Raw genomic sequence first — 13,124 nt, 5'->3', positions numbered from 1 at the left:
TGCCCCTCTGGGCCCACACCCCAGAGAATCAGCAGCATGTCCAGGGCAAATCTGTGTCCCCACGCTCACAGCGGCACAGCCTGTATGGCCACAGGGAGGAGGCAGCCAGTGTCCACACCTGGGATAGTAGTCAGTGCAATACGGCCCTTGAGGACGTGGCAAGTGAAACAAGCCAGCCTCAAAAGGAATAATGCCACACGATTCAATAAGCCCATTGGTGGAGACAGGAAGTGCCAGCAGTTCTGCCCAAAAGGGCAGTGGGTGCCAAGGGTTGGGGTGGTGGATGTGGTCTCTGCAGCAGGCAAAATGAGCAGAGCTCTGGGGCTGCACGGGGCCAGTGGGGCCACAACAGCTTTCTTTACAGAGCTGGGAGCTTGCAAACAGCCAAGGGAGTAAACTTTCTCTTATGTGTGTTTTCCCACAATAAAAAGATTATGACCCAGCCCTCCACCTGCCAGAAGCAAACCAGACCAATAACTTGCTTTGGGGAAAACTGAATGGTGGAGTCAGGGGGTAGGCAGGAGCCTGGAGGATGGGTGGTCCGAGAGGGCACACCTCACAGAGGGCAGCACTTAGGGTGGAGCAGAGCCGAGGCAGCCAAGGACCCTTATCCTGGGTATGAGCAGGGGACAGCATCTTAGTTCAGATGCACCTGTCAAAGCCTCAGAGTTACAACAGCAGGGTACCACATTGCACCTCTTAGACAAGCAGCAAAGACAGCTGGGTGGTAACATGTTCTGCTGGGGAAGAGGGCACTCACCCTTCCCTGGGGAAGGTTCCAAGCGATGTTGGAGCTCCAGGGCTACATGGCCTTGGATGCAGTAGGTGGACCTGCACGTCCACAAGGGACACCAAGGGATGAGACCATCACCAGAGTGGTGTTGCTGTCCAACAATAACAATGATGACGCCACAGGTGGTAGGCAGGGGTTGGAGGGGCTCCAGCTGTTGGGGAAATCCTGTCGCTCCCACCTTCTGATCTTGCGTGAGAAGGGGCTGATAAACCTGCACAGCGAATCAGCCAGGACTTGGAACGGGGCTCTCCGACCAGCAATGCAGGTGTTTCGCGAGGTGGCTTCATGCACTGTGCCGCCACACTCCTAGAGCGGTCATCTCATGGCACAGGCCTTCTGCCCTCCAAAGTCTTGTGCGGCTTCTTCCCACTGCTGATCGCAAGACCAGCGTTCTTAGGGTGCCCATGCTCTGGCTCCTGGACTCAGCATTTTCCTTTCCGTTCTCTAGGCTTACCACACACCCACCCCAGGATTTATGCACAGGCATCCTGCCTCCAGATCAAACCCTCCTGTCCTCTTCCCTTCCGAGGAAGTCCCGACACTGGCATGGGACAAGTTCCTGACCTTTCTCGCTCCCTCCTAGTAGCTTCCTGGCAACAGGGACCATGTGTCACCTTGCCCCCCGCTCACCTTGGCACTCAGGCCTTAGGTAAATATTTGTGGACCAAAGTGAACGAAAACCAGGCTGGCAAACACAGGCTTCCTTTCGCTGACAGAGAAACAAACTCCTTCTCAGACACAGCAAAGTGTCTGGAGGACAAAGTCCTACAAACATCAATATTGATTGTCCCCAAGACAGGTTCCAAAGGGCTCTAACTTCTTCTGGGTCCTTTGCTTTCTCTTGAGTTTTTAGTGAGTCTCCCAGCACAGAACTCTGTTCCTTTATCAGAAAGTGTAAACGAGTCAGAAACAGGATGATCTCAGCCATGCTAAGATGTCTCTGCCTTGTCATTGAGTGCAGACAGATCTGCAGAAACGTGACTCTGTTCTGTAGGGCTTGTGCCGCCAGTAAGGTAAGCCACCTGTATTACATGCTGGGTGTGACCGCGTGTGAGTGTTTGTGAGTGTGTGTGGGTGTGCATGTGTGTGAGCATGGGTGTGCACGTGTGTGTGTGTGTGTGTGTGTGTGTGTGTTGGGTCAGGCTGCTTCGAGCCTAGCCCTTATGTAATGAATTGACTTCTAGAGGCACAAAGGGCATTAGCAATCGATCAGCTGACTGCCTGCTGGGCATTTGCTCAGGGTGGCCTCAAGCTGAGCCAGCGTGACTCTGAGGCTGATCAGCGAGTTCCGGAGAAGGAAGCAGATGGCAACCTTCACCTTGTTCTGTCTTGCAAGGCTGCCTAAGGACTCAATTTTTCACAATAGACTGGTGTACCCACTTTTTAAAAAAAATTTTTTTTAAGTTTTATTTTGAGCACCAGTTCAAGTCCTGGCTGCCCCACTTCCAGCCCAGTTCCCTGCTAATGAGCCTAGAAAAGTAGCAGAATGTGGCCCAGGTGCTTGGGGCCCTGCACCCCCAAGAAGTTCCTGACTCCTGGCTTCAGATTGGTCCAGCCCAACCATGGCTATTGCAGCCAGTTGGGGAATGAACAAGTAGATGAAATATCTTGTCTGCTCAATCACTCCCCAGATGGCCACGAAATATAGGATTGGATTACACCAAAGCCGGAAGCAACAACTCCATCCGGGTCTCCCACATGGGTGCAGGGACCCAAGCATTAAAGCCATCACCCACTGATCTCCCAGGTGCAGTAGCAGGGAGCTCCATGGCACTCAGACCAGTGCTCCTGTGGGATCCTGACACGACAGGCTGTGGGTTAATGTGCTGTACCACAGCACCACAAAACCCCTCCTGCTATCTCCTTTTGAAAGCTAGCTCCTTACCTCTGTGCTGGGCGGACAGGTCAACGAGGACAGGTCTGCTCATCCCACCTCTGGCTACTCACACCCACAGCTCTCCAGGGAGCCCGCGGAAGCCTGGAAACACCACGGATCCCTTCCTAAACCCAGAGGTTACTGTTTAAGCCAAGGAGCAGCAAGCAGTCCGTTGATTGGCCACAGTAAGTGCCCGCCATTATCTGTTGACCTCAGAGTTGCTCTCAGCTGTTCCCTTTTCAACAGCTCGTTCAACCATGGGAGCCCCAGAGCGCTCAGCCCAGCGTCCCTGCAGAACCCTCCCATCCCTGTGTCGAGATGCCCTGACAGCAATCTTGGGGTCATGCCCCTGGCACCGTGTGCAGGAGCTTTCTGTGTGTTTTTACCCTTGAAGCCTCACAGCTCCCCAGGAGGTGGGCATAGGCTTTGGGTGGCGGAGCCGCTTGCCTGGAGTGACCTCAATGAGATTCATACTGCAGCTCTGGCTCCAAGACCTGCGCCCTCAACTCACGGCCAGCTTTCTGGGGTCACAGCTGGGTCCAAAACAGAGACCCTCATCTGTCTTGGCCAGACAGGAAGTAAAACTACCTTAGGACTGTCTCTCCTGTCAACATAAAGAAGTGATGATACCTTGTTCCTTCCCACAGTGCCTGAGCAGGCTTCCCCGTGTCCTTGCAGGGAGCACACCTCACGGGTGACAGCGTCCGGCAGAAGTATGTTGAGCCATTTTAATACGCGGACCTGATGCTAAGTGTTGTTGGAGCCCTGGGACGGAGGAAGAACTTTCTCATTTGGTAGAGCATCTACACAAAGCCTACGGTCAGCATGACATGTAAGGGCAGGAGACTGAATATTCCCCCACCCCTGGAATCCGGATCAAGGTGAATGCCAAGGTTGACAGTGTTGGCACCAAAGTCCTGGGAATCCCACCCAATGCAATATCACAAGAAAAGGAAATTAAAGACACACAGATCAGAAAGGGAGAAATAGAACCATTCTGGTTTATATATGTATAAGAATTTTTAAAATGACACAAGGAAAGCCTTCTACAAACTTCTGCTCAGGTTGCAAGCTCTCACGTTAGTACACAAAAATAAATTGAATCTGCACGTGTTGCCATGACCAGATAGACACCAACGTAAAAAAAATATATATGGTATTATTATTACCAGCGGAAAATACTTTCAAGTGTAAATCTAAAACAAAAAAATGTATGCTAACAGCTTTAAGACAGGCATGAAAGGAGTCACGGGAGACCTAAATAATCCAAGAAAGAGCATGTTCTTAGATCGGAAGACAATGGGGTACAGATACCACACTGACATAGAGATATGGGAACGAGAGAAGTAAAAATAATTGCAAAAAGAAAAGGAGAAATGACTAACCTGGCCACAGAACACACAGATCAGTGGGACGCAACAGAGACCCCTGTGCTGAGGGAGCAGGTGCATGCAACAGAGAGTGCCTGTGTGCAGAGGCGGTGGCACAGCACGCCAACCCTCTGCCTGCAGCGCCAGCATCCCATATTGGTGCTATTTGAGTCCTGCGTGTTTCACTTGCAATTCAGCTCCTTGCTTTATGGCCTGGGAAATCAGCAGAGGATGGTTCAAGTCCCTGTACCCACGTGGGAGAGCTGGGTGCTCTGGTTCCTCGCGTCTGACCAGTCCAGCTCTGGCCATTGTGGCCATCTGGGGAGTGAACCAGCAGATGGACCATCTCTCTGTGTTTCTAAAATAAATTCTGCTGGAGTAACTACTATCTACTGGCGAAAACAAACTAAAAACACCTTGACCCAGACTTTCCATGGCACACGATTCACAGATTTAAACATTACAACTCTTACAAGAAAACATAAGAAAACCGTCAGTACAATGGAACTGATGGGAGTTCCCAGATGTGACACCAAATGTGTGATCCATAGAGGAAAAATGACAAATCAGATCTCCTCACTACTTGAAGCTTTTGTCCTATGAAAGACATTGTTCAGGGGATGCAAAGAGAAGCTGCAGACTGGGAGGAAAGATTGGCCCGTAACATATCTGATCAATGAGAAGACTTGCAAAAAATTCCAGCAGTCTAACCAGAAAATGGGTCTAGGACGTGGAGACATTCCACCGGAGGATACGTGAGAGGCTCAGCATCACCAGCTCCCTTAGAGACGCCAATGAAGACCGCGGGCTCCTCTACTTGGGCACACACCAGCACACTGACACCAGACCTGCACTCACCTCCACTGCTGGGCGGGATGCAGGAAGCTGCTTCTCCATGCCTGGCAGCTCCATTAGACACCAAACCCAACCCACCACAAAAGCTGGCACTTATACCTCTCCCTGGGTGCAAGCAGTGACAACGCAGGTGCACACGTCTAGGGCAGAGCGGTAACAGCTCCCAACTGGACACAATCACCAAGTCCTCCTGTATGTGGATGGATACGCAATAAACAGTGGCCCAGCCAGCCATGGAACACTACTCGACAACCCACGAATGGATCGAAGGACATCACGAATGAAAACAAAATGGTAGGGGCTGGCATTGTGGCACAGGGGGCTGCTGCTGCTGGCAATGCCACCACCTTATGGGAGTGCTGGTTCAAGTCCTGCTGCTTCACTTCCAGCCTGGCTCCACGCTAATGCACCTGGGAAAGCAGCACAAAGTGGCCCACATGTCTGGGCCTCTTGCACTCATGTAGGAGACATGGTGGGGGTTCCTCCAACCTAGCTTTGGCCTGCTCCCATGCTGGTCATTGTGGTCACTTGGGGAGTAAACCAGTGAAGGGGAGACCTCCCTCTGTTTTTCTGTTTCCTCTCTCTTTGTAACTCTTTCACATATATAAGTAAATCTGAAAACAAACAAGAAACGATAAGCATTTCTAAGGTCTACTGCGTGACTTCATTTGTGCAGCATTCTCAACATGACACAAACATCGAGACCAAGAACATTCCAGGGGTTACCAGGGGTTACATGGCCATGGGGCATTGTGATTACACAGGGTACCACTCGGATGATCCTGGAAGCTATAACAGTTCTGTGTCTTGACTTCCGCAAAGGAAATGACTCCAGACCACACAAGAACGAACACACACACACACACACACACACACACACACACACACACACACAGTACCAAGGTCATCCTCCTGGTTTTGACATCGCTGTCATCACAGGCAACTGCATCAGGCATGCATGCCATTACTCAGTACTATTTTTAGAACTTTTGGCCAACTCATCATTTTTTTTTTTTTCAAATAAAACATCTGACAAGTCTGTTGAGTGAAGCTTTTCACAGTTATGGAGAGAGTCCGCAGGCTTTCTCTTTCCATTTCATTATTTTAACCCCCTTCGATATTTAAAATGGCTTGAACCACAGTTTTTTAATATTCTGTTCTTTCTGGGTTGTCAATGAGATGAGGCTTTGGCCCAGACCACTGCCGTTTCCAAGGTTCAGATGGAAGAAGATGTCAAGCTGAGATTGGGGCTTGGCCCCCTTCACTGCCTTGGGCTCTGTGGGCTCCCAGGGGGCCCCTAAGAGTCCCCAGGGGCTTTGAAAAGGGAGAGGCCCCTCTGGGGGTGACCGTTGGAACCCCCAGACACAGGAAGCCAAAGATGGAGGACACCTGCCCTGCACGTGCCTGGCTTCATGACTCAGCCAAGGAAATGGCGCACACCCAGCCACCGGACACTGAGGGCTTGGTGCATCAAGGCCAGACACGACCGTCCACTCCACGGGGCAGGTGTGGGGATGCAGTGGGTGAGGGTGCCCGTTGCAATGTCCACGCCTCAGCCTGGAGTACCAGTTCAAGTCTTGGTGGCTCTGAATTTCAGATCCATTTCTCTGTGGCTGCACACCTGGGGAGAAAGCAGCTAATGGCATAAGTCCTTGGACTCTGCCACTCTCATGGCAGATGGGAACAGATCTGCCAGCTCCTCGACTTGAGCCTGGCTCTGCCTTTTGCAGCCATGAGGGGGAGTGAACCAGCGTATCAAGATCTCTTTTGGTCTCTCCCTCTCTCTGTCACTTTGCCTTTCAAACGCACAGCTCAGTGTTTAAAAAGAAAAGATAGAAATGGAAGCTCAATTCCATAGTGCACTCAGGGCTCCTTGGGGATTGGGGAGCAGAGGGGTGGGGACAGGGAGCAGAGTCTTACCTGCAGGACGAGGTCTGAGTCTTCATGCTTTCCGATTGTAGTACTTTTATTTAGGACAAAAAAGCCGTCTGCACTCTTCAGATACGCTTTCATTCTCTCCGCCTTCCCTGTACGAGGTTTTCAGAATGAATTCTGTTAGAAACATGCAGTTCTCCAATTTGTAAGGGAGCCGCATCCAAAGGGAGACACCCACATTGGGTGGAATGCATAGGTGGACTTGCCCCTGGCCACAAGGGCAGTCTTGTGTACTTCAACAACTATTTTTTTTTTCCGCCTGGGGGCCAGTGTTGTGGTGTTGTAGGTTAAGCAGCCAATTGTGACATGGCATCCCATGTCAGCTTCTGATCCTTTTTCCTGCTAACACACTGGGAAGGCTGTGGAAGATGGAGCAGGTGCCTGGTCCCTTGCAACCCACACAGAAAGCCTTGATGGGATTCTGGCTTTGGCCTTGCCTGGCGCTGGCTGTTGTAGGCATCTAAAGAATGAACCAGGGACGGATAACCTCTCCCCCTCCCCCCTCTCTGGCACTCTGCCTTTCAAATAAGTAAAATAAAGCTTAAAAAAATCTGTTTCTTAAGAGTGTGGTTCTAATAATCCAACAGACAACATTTCTTAGTTTAATCAGGGCACAAATGAATAAAAACTAAAGCTGCTCAACAACAAAAATGGGTCTCACTGGTAACTCCAGACCGCTTCCCTAGTAAGCTTGGTACAGGGTTAGTTATCTGACATATCAAGTAATCACATTCACCATTCCTAACCCACCGCTTACCAGCCCTGTGCCCCTGGCTAGGTGATCTAGTTTCTCTTTTAGGCTCCTCACCTGGACAATGGGCATGTGAGGATGAACTGTGATCACGTTTGTGAAGATTCTAGAAGCGTGCCCAGTTCCCACTTGCTTCTATTGCTGTTGTCACCCCAGGGTTCTTAGCATTCTCCCAGGAATACTAAACGTGCATGGTGCATCTTAAAGGGCCAGGGGAAGCAGGCGGTAGATGCCTGTCTGTTTTAAATCACTAAACCTCTTCCTATATTTAGGTCGGGAAAATGTTTCTTAAGTCAAAGAAACAAGACTGTAGCTTGGCCACATCATCAGAGTCCTGTGCGTATTTCCCCCCAATGTTTTATGGTAGAAATGCCAAACAGAAGGGAAAGTGGACAGCAGGAGATGGGTGCTCCATCCACAGCCTGGATTCTGCAATCCCATGTCAGCTATCTTTTCTTCTGTCACACAGCCATCCATCCACGCAAGCATTTTGTAGTTACAGGCATTTCCAACTCAGTTCTACACATGTATTGAAAAGAACAAACATTTCAGTGATGTCAGAAGATTGTCAAATGTGGATGACAGTTCATCTTGGGGCTTGAGAAGACTGGAGGCGGTTGTGTCAGCGACATGGGGAGGACCAACAACCTACACCTTTCTTTTCTTTTTTAAGGTTTATTTATTTTTATTGGAAAGGCAGATTTACATAGTGAAGGGAAGACGGAGAGATCTTCTATCCACTGATTCATTCCATAATAGGCCACAATGGCTGGAGCTAATCTAATCTGAAGCCAGGAGCCAGGAACTCCTTCCAGATTGCCCATGGGGGTGCAGGGTCCCAAGGCTTTGGGCCATTTTCTACTGCTTTCTCAGGCCACAAGCAAGAAGCTGGTTGGGAAATGGAGCTGCCGGGATATGGACCGGTGTCCATATGGGATCCTGGTGCATGTAAGGTGAGGATTTAGTTACTAGGCGATTGTGCCAGGCACAGCAGTCTCCACTTTTCAACAGAAAAGCCATTGAAATGTAAAGTCATGGCACTGCAGATATGCGCAGGCATCGTGGTGGTGTGAGGGGTGGGCTCGTGGGGGCTGCCCCACTCCTCCTCATCACCTCTGCCATCACTCACTGAGAACAGAGCTGGATACTAGACACGGTGTGTCCTCAGCCCAGAGCAGCCCTGCGAGGCAGACATCAACACTGCGCTCATTCAACAGAGGAGGAGACTGAGACCCCAACAGGCTGGGTTTACCTGGAAGCAGGAGGCTGGGGAGAGCTTGGGGCCCTGTCCGGAGTGCCTGCACAGCTCGATTTCCACTGCCACAGTTGCCAGGGGGGAGGGCAGGAGGAGAGGCAGCATGGTGAGGGTACACTGTGACACCTGGGCCAGGCAATCACACGAGGTCCTTGAATCCAGGAGCCCATTCTCAGGATCTCCATCTGGGTCCCCACGTGGGCGGCAGGGACCACAGTGGCTGATCACACTAAAGCCTGCAGTGTCAGCATCCCACATGGTGCCAGTTTGAGTCTGGGCTGCTGTGGCCTGGGAAAGCAACAGAGGATGGTTCAAGTCCTTGGGATCCTGTATCCACCGGAGAGACGCAAGAGAAGCATGTGGCTCCTGGCTTTGGATTGGCTCAGTTCTGGCTTTGGTGGCCATTTGGGGAGTGAACCAGTGGATGGAACAGATTTCTCTTTTTCTCTATCTCCTTCTCTGTAAATCTGGCTCTCAAATAAAAATTGAATAAATCTTTAAAAAGATGGGGTCTTCCTGGTTTTGGGGTCCCTTCGCTGGGATGCAGACTGGTGTCGTATGCCCAGCGTCTGTGGGGTCAGGAGGTCTGTGGGGTCAGGAGGAGCCAGAAAGCAGTGCATGCTGCCTGCTTCTGTCTTGGGCCCAGATGCTTCCAAACCTGACAGCTGAGGCGGCTCACTCGTAAGCTTGCAGGCAGGGAAACTTGTCAGACCCTCCGTGGTCCCTGACTGTGGGTCCCTAACTCCATGTCTGGTCCTGGAGGATGCTGCACCTGACACCTTCTAGCATCTCTTGCAGAATAATGGAAACTACAAGATAATGCCCCAGAGGCAGTCTGGGCAGCCTGGCTGTCTCTGATGGTAGCCGTCTCCCACATCACCCCACGGGGTCTAGACTAAGTGACACTTTGGAAAAGTTACAGACCACTGCTTTACAGGCCTGCGAGACGCACTGGCTCTCCACCCCACCTGTGCCCTGTGCAGCCTGATGCCTGTTTGAAAACAGAGCAGGAAATGAATGGGTTAAACTATGCCATCCCTCCGGGCCACAGGTGGTGGGAGCCTGAACTGAGGACCATAGCTTCCTAACAGACATTTGGGAAGCAGAGGTCAGGCAAGGGGACTTTTCTGACAGCCAATGTCAGAAGCACAGCAAGGCAGCCAGGAGCGACCCTCCTAATCTTGACTGTATCCCGGGCGAGACTGGAGAGGGTTGCCAAGCTCCTGTGTGACTCATCTCCAGGGGGCCAGGGTGCAAACCTTGCTTAGTGAAGTGGGTATTGGTGGTGGTGGTGGGGTGCTCCTGGATCTAAGAGGATGGGAACCCTGGGGAGCCCCTGCTCTCTCTTCCCTATTCCCATCCTTGTGGGGCCAGCCCTGCGCAGTCCCCGTCCTCCGCCCGCCACGCCTTCCCAGACCCCACTCACCTGGCTGGAGGAGGAAGCTCACCCCTGGCCACCCGCCGGCCCGCTCGGGGCGGAGGCCACCAGAGTCTGCAGCCGGCGACCCGCACCCGGCGCGCCCGCTGGCCTGTGTACACGCGTCGCCACGGCAACGCCCGCGGGGCGGCCTGACAGGTGAGGGGCGTGGCCTGCTGGGAACCTTGGGCAGCCCTCGCCTTCGGGAGCAGCATCCCTGAGGGTCGCCGCTTGCTGGAGGTCCTCCCGGGCTTGCCCCAGTTCACAGGTGGGGAAACAGAGGCTGGGGACGGAGGAGTGGCGGCACAGCACGAGTGGCGCCGGATTTTAAGAGCGAGGAGGAAACCGAGAGGGGATTTGGCTCTGGAATCTTTCTGTTCCCTACGATCTAGAACAAGTGCATGGGAGACTGGGGGTCGGGGTCTGAGGTAAGGAGCTGAATTCAGTCCTGGCTGTTGCAATGGTAGGCTGGGGGCCACCGCCCTGGGGTGGGGGGATTGGGAGAGGGACAGACAGAACGCTCCGGTCTCGAGCTGGGAAGAGAATGTCTCCCCACCCTGCAGACCCCGGAAATGGCTCAGCCTTCTGTGGCGTCCAGGGTCCCTCTAAGCCACCGTCCTTAAGAAGTCCCTTACCCCATTGGTACAAGCGTGATGTGTGTGTGTGCCTGTGTAGTGTGTCTGAGTGTGCATGTGTGTTAACGTGTGTGTGCACACTGCGTGTACATGTGTGTGCACACCGTGTGTTGGGAACAGATGCAGACTTTATATGCTGCCATCCTGATGTGAGCATCTTCTACCCACTTCGCCTCGTTGCCCTGGCTGGAGGTACCTGTGCTACCCTGGGTGTAAGGGAGAAAGAAGGCCTCTGGGATGGGATATTTGCTCCAAAGGCCCAGAGGTGGTGGAGGGCTTTTAGTCAGGCGATGTGAGTGAGGGTTTTAGTAGTCCAGGGTTCAGGTACCTGCAAAGCTTGGGAGACTCCTTGGTAGTCTAAGAAACAAATCAGAGAGAGAGAGAGAGAGAGAGAGAGATGTTTTAAAAAACCAGAGTCCTGTGTTGTGGCACAGTGAGTTCAGCCACTGTCTGCAACGCTGACATTTCATCTGAGTGCCACTGCGAGTCCCAGTTCAGCTCCCTATTAACACAGCTGGGAAAGCAGCAGAAGACGGCCCAGGGGTCAGGGTCCCTGCAGCCATGTGGGAGACCCAGAGGGAGCTCCAGGCTTCCGCCAGCTGTTGAAGTCATTTGGGGAGTGAACCAGCCAATGGACAAACTCTCTCATGCTCTCCTTCTCTCTGGAACTCTGCCTTTTAAATATATTTTTAAAAATCATATATTTAAAAAAATTCTTCATGAAATAAAAATCTGAACACATATCCCAACATAATCCAATCTTCCATTTCTTCTTAAGTCCCATCACCATGGAGTGTACTTGTAGTATATGTCTTACTATGTGTTCCTGTCCAACCCACCCCCCATAGCCTCTGAGCAAGCAGGATGACCCCTGAATGAATGAATGAATGAATGAGTGAGTGAATGAGCCACCCTCCTGCAGTCTGGCCTCCTACCGCCCCACCCCAGGAGCTATGGAAATCCTTCCAGCCGCTGCCCGGGTCTGGACCCCGCTTGCTTCCCAGCCCTGCCCCTCCCTCCTTGTCCCTGGTCAAGCTTCAGGCCTCAACACGAGTGTAAGGACTTGCATTTGCTCACTGCTGGACAGCCTCCTGGTGATGCAGTGCAGCCACGGGGCCCCATCCAGGCCTCAGGCGAGCATGTGTTGCCAGTGTGGACCAGTGTGGACCAGTGTGGACCAGGTCCCCACCAGGAAATCCTAACTGGGGAGCAGAGGTTGCCAGATCTGCGCAGGGTCTTCCCTGAGGTGTTAGCATCCTCCAAGATGTTCCTGGGCAGAGCGAGAGGGATGCGCTTTGCAATCAGACAATGTTGGGATACAAAGCCATCACGGAGGTGTCTGGTGGTGCCTGCGACCCTCTGTTTATTGGGCTCTGGGTGGCTCAAACCGGACGCACAGGCTCTGGGTTTGCAGCCTACCTCCCTGTTTTCCCAGCTGGCAGAAGTAACCCTGCCTGAGGACCATCCCCTGCTGAGTAAGGCCCTTCGTCCTTCCCCAGGGCCATCTCCTCATCGGAATCTGGGCAGTGGACATCAACTCCTGCCAGCGGGAGGGCAGTGGGCAAGCATTCAGATGTGATGGTGGCAAGCAGCTGGCCTGGCGGTGAAGGCGGCTGCATCCCACACCCCAGAGCCCGGCTCTGGCTCTCCGACCTGCTGGTGGTCCAGACTCCAGGAGGAAGCAGTGATGGCTCAGGGGAGTGGGCTCCTGCTGCCCACAGGGGAGATTTGGGTTAAATTCCTGGCTGCTGGCTGTGACCTCACCCAGCCCTGGTCATTACAGCCTTTGGGAAGTGAACCTGCCCGAGTTCACACGGGTAGGTGTTCGAGCAGGACTGGAGTGTGCAGGCTTGTGCCATGGTTCAGGCTAGGAACCATTATTTCCCAAGGTTGTGGAAGTGATGTGCCATGCTTGGGGGCCTTGACCTGTGGTCTGGTCCTCTCTCACCCTGCAGGGCAGCGACTGCAGCTTCCGGCCGATGAATATGCTTTGCTGGGGGAAGAGGGGCGGCTCATGTGGATCAATGCCTTTTCTACTCATAATATTTTCAGCTAGCAACGAGGCTTACAAAGGCAAGGGCAGGGGGAACACATGGCCCCATTGTTACAGGTGAGTGGGTATGTCCCTGGGGGGCTACAGGTAAGAGCCATAAGATGCCATTTGTCTGCCCTACCTGAAGGCCCAAGCTGGGTCAGAGGCATGGAGCGGGTAGCACGGTCTGTCTCCTGCCCCACCT

The 13,124-nt window shown here is 52.6% G+C and overlaps 1 protein-coding gene across 1 annotated transcript in view; it reads right to left on the bottom strand.

The window, feature by feature from the left end:
* FHAD1 (forkhead associated phosphopeptide binding domain 1) overlaps nucleotides 1-6,907 on the bottom strand; it is a 108,526-nt gene extending 101,619 nt beyond the window's left edge. The window contains exon 1 of the mRNA XM_040987613.1: nucleotides 6,815-6,907. Coding sequence (XP_040843547.1) covers nucleotides 6,815-6,907 — 93 coding nt within the window. The remainder of the gene's footprint in view (nucleotides 1-6,814) is intronic.
* Between the last annotated feature and the right edge of the window lie 6,217 nt (nucleotides 6,908-13,124).

This window comes from Ochotona curzoniae, unplaced genomic scaffold (assembly GCF_017591425.1).
Source record: "Ochotona curzoniae isolate NIBS_2020 unplaced genomic scaffold, NIBS_Ocur_1.0 contig_4792, whole genome shotgun sequence".
In the NCBI taxonomy this organism is placed as follows: Eukaryota; Metazoa; Chordata; class Mammalia; order Lagomorpha; family Ochotonidae; genus Ochotona; species Ochotona curzoniae.
This window is presented reverse-complemented; position numbering and strand designations above follow the sequence as displayed.